The 8,063-nt window shown below is 35.8% G+C and overlaps 1 protein-coding gene across 3 annotated transcripts in view; it reads right to left on the bottom strand.

Moving 5' to 3' along the window:
* Nucleotides 1-1,392: 1,392 nt before the first annotated feature.
* The window catches only part of LOC110030144 (glutathionyl-hydroquinone reductase YqjG-like), a 22,171-nt gene continuing 15,500 nt past the window's right edge, over nucleotides 1,393-8,063 (bottom strand). Inside the window, exon 6 of one of the 3 annotated variants that reach the window (XM_020732726.1) lies at nucleotides 1,393-1,847. In XM_020732726.1, coding sequence (XP_020588385.1) covers nucleotides 1,614-1,847 — 234 coding nt within the window. In that variant the 3' untranslated portion in view covers nucleotides 1,393-1,613. The remainder of the gene's footprint in view (nucleotides 1,848-8,063) is intronic. The other 2 variants (XM_020732729.1, XM_020732728.1) reach the window with 2 other exon arrangements.

Raw genomic sequence — 8,063 nt, 5'->3', positions numbered from 1 at the left:
GGTTGCAGCAATAACAAAAGATGACAATTGTATGACTTAATTTTACGTAGATTTGACACATGATATGAGTGTTATTAGATTTTGTTATTTCAAGTAGAGACATATAAACCTTTGTGCTAGTTGTTTTGTCCATGATCATGATTGGGGAATGATGCTTGACTACAGGTAGCTGATAAGTCACCATGCTTTAAGGGAGTGGTATGTTGTTTTTTTTATTCAGATTGTTGATTTCGTCACTATATATTAATAAATGGAGGTCATCAATGCTTATAGAGTTGAGGTGAGCTGGGTGCAAATTGTTTTCTTAAAGCCTTGGTATCAAGAGGGAAGGCCATTAAGTGTGCGAAATATGATGTCATTATCTACTTTGGATCCCACATTAACAATGTAGTCAACCAATCATTTGATAGAGGAGAGAGAATTGTTCATGATTTGATTCTTCATGATAATGTTATGGAGCTCATTCTTGAGATGGATGACTAGATCGAGCAATATTTTGTAGTGATTTTTCTTGGGTGCTACAAATCTGCAGGATTGAAGATTGAAAATGTAAAGGAGTATGATAGGGTTTATGCTGGATTATAAAGCTGTGGCTAGATTTTGATCCAGTAGAAGCTTTTTGGGGCATTGAGCGTGGAGTAATGTAACAACCGTTGTTGTGATTTGCATTGAGGGATATAGAACTAGAATTGGAAGAAATCCTTCAAAGCTATTTGGAATGAATATTTTTTGGATTTGTAGTTGCTAGATGTAGTTATCATTTGTTAGCTGCACATTCATCATATTTTTGATATTTTATATCAAAAACTTTAGAGAAGGGAACATCATAATTTCACCTATTTTGAGGAGATTGGAGAGATTGTTGGCTAGAAGATTAACCTGCGAGGTTGTTAATTCATCCATGGGATCACGGTGAAGAAGATAGAAGGTGTTGTTTGTTATGCAGAAGTCTTTGATACCATATGGATAGCTAAACCGTGAAATGGAGCAAGAGCTGAAACAAAAGAAGAAGATAGAAGAACTAAAAAACAGTCAAACTAGTAATAAAAAGCAAATTTCGACTAGTCTCCTAGAAGTTGACACATTTATTGTTGCCCAAATACACAGATATCATCTAGATATATTAATGTACGAATGGCAGATTAAACATTTAGGAACACTTGGGCATGGAGTATTATGGTCCCTCCACGTTAATAATCATTGAATGTAGCAATAATAACTCAAGACGATCTGAGAAGAAATCCCAAATAAGCTCCCAAACTATCACATGCCAGAAGAAATTTTAATAGTTCCTAAGAACGTCTAACATTTCACATTTGGTTGAGAAAATCTGAACACATCCGCGCTGAAGAAAAATGTCATTTTTAAAATGAAAGTCCCCCCACTAGATAAATAATAGTAATAATAAGAGGCCTTCCTACATGTTAAGATAACACATTTCAGGGGGAAGAGCAATTATTTTAGTAACACATAAACAGACAAATATATGTCACAGCAAACATTAAATAATACAAACGAGTCAGAATCAAACATAGAGTGCAGCATATATCAAGGACCTTATCTCTCCTTTTGACAAGACTAATTAATACAAACGATGGTAAGCAGAAACAATGTTAATTACTGAACCTATCTCTGTCATGAGAAGCAGAGTAATCTATGTTGGAACCAATTGGAATGATACCATGAGGATTAATATTAGGATGGCTTCCATAATAGTGCTTCTTTATGTGTTCCATGTTAACGGTGCCGCTGATGCCGGGAATTTGGGGTATGTCTTTTGTGTAATTGAATAGATTTGGATATTCACGTAGGAGTTTCTTGTTGCATTTGAAATGTACAGAATAAACCTATCAGATCAAAGCGTCAATCAGATTGCTATCATCTATTTATCAGACAGGTGCAAGAAATTTCAGAAACATAGATTGAGAATGTTTCATTTAAAAGCACATAAAAAAAAAAATTTAATATGTGAATGCTTTCTGTAAAGTTACCTGAATAGAATTTTGAGGCGCACATAACATTCTTAAAAAAATGGGAAATCTACTAATGGTGGTAACATTTGGTCTCATCGCTTACTGTTCTAGTTAAAATTTTGCACTATAAAGTAGAAAACGACAATAAAATAAAAGTTGAACGAACGTTCACTGCAGAATTCTTACAGTTACATAAAAAAGTTAATTTTGTTCAGCCTGGTTGACTTCTCTTATTTACAAAGCTAAAAACTTCCAAAGAATATAATGCAAAAAACTTCCATTTAAACAAACTGAACTACATAAATACCCTAACAAGAATGGTTTCAAATGCAATCAACTATTAGCTGGACAGCTCTAACGTCGTGGGATTATGCTGGAATAATAAAGTTTCCCTAAAAGCAGTCGAAAAAATGGAAAAAAGTTGCCGACAAATTACTCAGCTAGAGTTAGCATATCAACAATGCATGCACACAAAGAATAAAAAGCAACATAAATTTAAGAAATCGCCAAAATGCTACATTGACAAGTTATAGTTTAGTCCATAATTTATTAAAGAAGGCCCAGACGACTGTGATAATGATATCATGTGTGTGCGCAATATGACTATATGAGCAATACAAAATAATGCTATAATGACAAAAAGAGATTATCATAATCATATTTAGCCCTATCTATGAGTGTTGCTTCTGGTGTTGAATCTATTTGACAAGTAAATAGAAGATGCTGCAGTGAAATAAGCTTTTAGTTACAGCTTACCTGTCACTCTGAATATAAATCGCACCGTAATATTATAACAAATGGATTGATTTCATTTAACTTTATAATCGTCTCTGCTTCTGTACAGGTTTGGGCCCACTTCTACATTCTTCTCTCTTGTATAAAATACCAAGTAGTTTTCATATGAAAGGTGAGGAAGAATTATACAGCAGCATTCTGTTTTCCATACTGTTATTCCTTTTGCACATCTGTTTTTTCCTGTAGTGGTCTGTTGTCATGTTATTAGAGCTGTGATACCCTGAGGTTCATTCAATCCTTCTCTACTTTTTCCTTTTCTTTTTACTATGGCAGACTCTATCAAATCTGCAGTAAAAGTTTCTTCTACCACACAACTCCAGATGAGTAATGTTTCTACCCCTCCTTAACTTAAATTTCTGATTACAAACATGAGGTCAATCATACACATCCAGCTCTCCACTGACAATCATCTTGTGTGGCGATCTCAAATCCTTAAGCTATTCAAGGCAAATGGCTTTGAAGATCATCTTCATGGTTCATGGCTGAAATCTGCTCGTCAAATTGCTAGTGAGAGTAGTAATTTTGTTCCAAATCCATCTTGCAATACCTGGATGCTTGTGGATCAAAACTTAGCTTCAGATCTCTCTTCCACCATGTCACCCACACTCCAACCTTATGCTCTTAACCTTGACTCATGCGTGGAAACTTGGGCAACTATAGAAAGGCGTTTGCAATCTTCAAATCTTTCTAGGATCATCCTGCTTAAAAAATGAATTGCACCATGTTATAATGAAAGATAAATCCAAGGTTCAGCGTCTTTCTGAAATAAAAAAACAAGGTAGATGCTATCACAGGTACAGGAACTCCGCCACCCAGAAGATAATTTTACTCTGTACTCTTAATGGCTTACCATCTGAACAAATCAGCAACTTATAGCTTGGATGCTTTTTACTCGCTACTTTGTAGTGAAGAAATTAATCTTGATGTCCAAACAGAAGAACTTACACTTACCAATTTTATTGACTCTCAACTAGAACTAACTGTTGTTAAAGAGCGAGGCAAACCCTTCTTTAAACGAGGGAACTCCAACAGAAACCGGAACACAACATTTTGGGGTTCTTACAAAAACACTAGGTCCAACACCAATTCCTTCAGGGCATCCGCACATCTATTGTTGTGGTTTCTTGCTAGATTTATGCTAAAGTGCAACGCTCAGCTGTTCAAAGTTGGCATCGTACTAATCTTGCTTATCAACCCTCGCATTAAGCATGCATGGCGGCTCAATCCTCATCAGGAAAGGATTAGATTTTGGATTCAGGAGCAATGTCACATCTCACCTCCAATTCTTATTACCTCGCTCACATCCAGCCTTACATAGGTTCCCAACAAATTACTTCTGGAAATGGTCAGGTTCTACTCATTGCCGATACCGGTAAAAGAATATTACCTATTCTAAGTCGTAAACTTCATCTATCTCCCTTATTACATGTTTCAAATATCTCCACAGTTTGCTTTCAGTTCATCAGCTTACTAAATCAAATTCATATTAGATTACATTTGATAAATTTGGGTTTTATTCTTAAGGACACAATGACCAACAAAGTTCTCCTCCTAGGTCCCTGCCATCAAGGACTTCATCCAACGCAGTTGCCTTTCTCAGCTCATCTTCTGATTCTGCTCTTTGGCACAGACAGCTAGAGCATCCATCCACATCTACTCAACCTGAACTTCTTCATCAGCTCAATTCATACAAAACCAGATCTAGTTCCCTTCATTCCTAGGCATGTGCTCGTGTTAATAGTTATAAACTACTTTTCTTTGTTCTTCTCCTCCTCAAACATCTGCTATTTTTGAATTGCTTCATAGTGATATATGTGTGGACCTTCCCCAATTTTGTCCAATCAAGTTTATAAATAATATCATTTATTAGTTAACGGTTTTTCTTGCTTTTGTAAGATGTTTCCTCATAACTGGAATCTGAGTCAAAACTAAACTGCAACACTATTCAAAACTTTTGTTGAAACTCAATTTCATACTCAAACTAAAACAAATCAAATTCAATACAAAAGTTTTTTGTTCTCCATTGCACTACATCACCAGATTAGTTGTCTATCAATCAAGAATAACTTAAATCCGGGCAAATTTAAGAGTTTCCTTCTTTAAATTGCTGCATTAAATTTCTTATTTTAATTGTACACATTCTTTCCTTTTAGCTGAATATCAAGGTAAGGAATATGTATCATTATGTACCTAAAATAGATTGTACAGACTATTATTTATTGGAATGAAAGAAAAGGAAAAAGGCATTCAACCTATTTACTCAAAATATTGATATGGTATAAGAGCCACGTCTAATCGTTCCAGTCAAATCTCTTGTCGCCTTCAAAGCTAGCCTTTGGGAATCGTTCATCTTCATCTTCATTCCATCTTCTCCGACATCTTCGACTGCTTCCTACGGCATCATCATTTGCATCTTCGAATGCTTCCTAAGTCTTCGACGTCCTCGACCACAAATCGCCGAGAGCCTCGTCCGCAATCCTGTAGAAGCCTTCTCATTGCCCGTCTACTGAGAAATGCAATTTTGTCTGTCGCAATTCGCGAAGGAGAGGAAGATCGATCCTTGTGTATGCACCGATTGTGTATGTTGTGATTCGCGGAAGCATATGATCTCGCCCATCTTGTTCGCGATCCAAACCTCATCCGCAATTGTCTGCCGTGATTCGCGGAAGAATAAGATCCCGTCCGTCTCGTTCGCGATCCAAGCCTCAGCCGCGATCCAATCTTGCCAGTCAGTCGTCGCTCCTTGGTGCACCGCTCGAGCCGCACGTCCCTATTCACATACCAGAAAGCCGGATAATTTGGCTTTCTTTGGTCTTTTTTTTTTTGGATCTCTTGGTTTTCTTTGGTTTTAAGTTGATCAATTTCGATCAACAATTTTTTGGATAATAAAATCGTGAGTGACACTTCTCTTAGAATGTCGTTTGAGAAAACACATGAAATCTTAGCTATCAGATTTATGTGAAAGATTTACACATCATGGGAATTTCAGTTCAAGGTGTTTTTGAAAGAGAATGAGCTTTGGGGGCATATTGATGGATCATCTCCAGCACCTACAAAGCCGAAAGATCTTGGTCAATGGGAGGTAAGGAATGCTCAAATTGTTTCTTGGGTTTTAGAATCTATTGAGAATCATATGATGAACAACTAACGATTCTTTGGCACAACTAAATAACTATGGAAGTACTTCAAGCGCGTCTACAATCAAAATAATACTGCAATACGCTTTTAAAACTTGATATGAGTAATTATAGTCAATGTAATCTCTCAATTGAACAATATTATTATGAGTTTCTTAATTTGTGGAGTGAAAATTCTGGTATTATCTATGCTAAGATGTCATAGGAGAATTTAGCTAGTTTTCAGGCTATTTATGAAGATGGTCGTCGTGATCAGTTTTTGATGAAGCTCAAACCTGAATTTGAAATTGCTCGGGCTGGGTTGTTGAACAGAGATCTGATTCCTTGTTTGGATGTATGTTTTAGTGAATTAATGCGCGAAGAACAAAGATTGGCGACAGGCCACTACCAATGCAGTTGGTGGATCATCAGAAATAGTTAATGTTGCATATTCTGCTCAAACCTGAGGAAAGGAAACAAAACATTGTTACAACTGGAAGGAATTTGGTCATATAACTCTCCAATATAGTACAAAGTTTCGTAATTATTGCAAGAAAAACGGGCATATTATTAAGGAGTGTCCTACACGTCCTCAAAACCGCAAATCACAAGCCCTTCATGCCATGGTATCCAACTCTCACAATCCTGATTCGACATCCACAACTGCCGGTAATAATCAATTTGTTCTCACACCAGATATGGTTCAACAAATGATTCTCTATGCCTTTTCTGCTCTTGGTCTTCAAGAGAGATGTAAGATTATTATTTTTGTTGATGCTCCTGGTTTGTTGATTTTGGCACCACAAATCATATGACTGAACATCTGATTTATTGCATAGTCAACGCTCATATACTGATACTAAACATATTTAGGTTGCTAATGAAAATAATATTCCAATTACGATAGTTGGTGATATTAACCCTTTCTTCTGACATGTCTTGTTTTTTAAATTCTCAACAAACTTACTTTTTGTTGGTCAAATGTTGGATAATAACTGTAATGTACACTTTTCTCATGATAGTTGTGTTTTGCAGGATCAGATGTCGCGAAAAGTGATAGCGCAGGGGCCTAAAGTGGATATGTTGTTTCCATTACAATTTACCATTCCTCGGACGTTGTCATTAGCTTTTTCAATTGTTGAAAATAAGGCTGACATCTGACATAGACGATTATGTCATCCAAATAATGTTGTTTTGAATCATTTTTTGCAAAGTGGTGCTTTTGGTTCTACGGATAAAAGTCTATTAGCCGGCTGTTCTTCTTGTAAATTGCGCAAAGGTAAGACATTGTATTTTCTTATTCTGGGCAGTCGTGTCAATAAATGTTTTGACATTATTCATAGTAATGTTTGGAGAATTACACCGCTTATTTCACATGCTCAGTATAAATATTTTGTGACATTTATTGACGATTATAGCCGATTCACATTGATCTATTTTTTTGCATTCCAAAGCAGAACTGTTTACAGTGTTTCAAACTATTGTGACATATATTGAAACTCAGTTCTCCACTTATATTAAAATCTTAATACAAACCTTAAGGTCCCACAATATATTGAAACTTTAATCCAAAGCAGAACTGTTTACAGTGTTTCAAACCATTGTGACATATATTGAAACTCAGTTCTCCACTTATATTAAAACTTTAATACAAACCTTACGGTCTCACAATGGTGGTGAATACATGTCTCATGAGTTTCAAGTATTTCTTCATAACAATGTAATTATCTCACAACGTTCGTGTCCTTATACACCTCAGTAGAATGGAGTTGTCGAACGAAAAAAATCGTTATCTGTTGGATATGGTGCGTACATTGTTGCTAGAATATTCTGTTCCAGCTAATTTCTGGACAGAAGCTCTATCTACTGCAGTTAATCTGATTAATCGTTTACCATCTCAACAATTAAAGTTTGATTCTCCCTACTATTGAATTTTTTGTAAACATCATAATTATCATATGGTACATACTTTCAGATGTGTTGTTTTGTTCATTTATGTGCCCATGAACATTATAAGTTGGCAGTACAATCTATTCGATGTGTCTTTACGGGTTACAGTCCTAATCATAAAGGTTTTGTGTTATGATTTGATTAATAATCAATAACATATCTCTCGGGAAGTGATTTTCTTTGAACATGAAGACTATTTTCAGCATCATCTTTCGACATCTGACACTGT

This window comes from Phalaenopsis equestris, unplaced genomic scaffold (assembly GCF_001263595.1).
Source record: "Phalaenopsis equestris unplaced genomic scaffold, ASM126359v1 Scaffold000666, whole genome shotgun sequence".
Taxonomy (NCBI): domain Eukaryota; kingdom Viridiplantae; phylum Streptophyta; class Magnoliopsida; order Asparagales; family Orchidaceae; genus Phalaenopsis; species Phalaenopsis equestris.
Note: the sequence above shows the minus strand (reverse complement) of the source record. Positions and strands in the feature narration are given on the sequence as shown.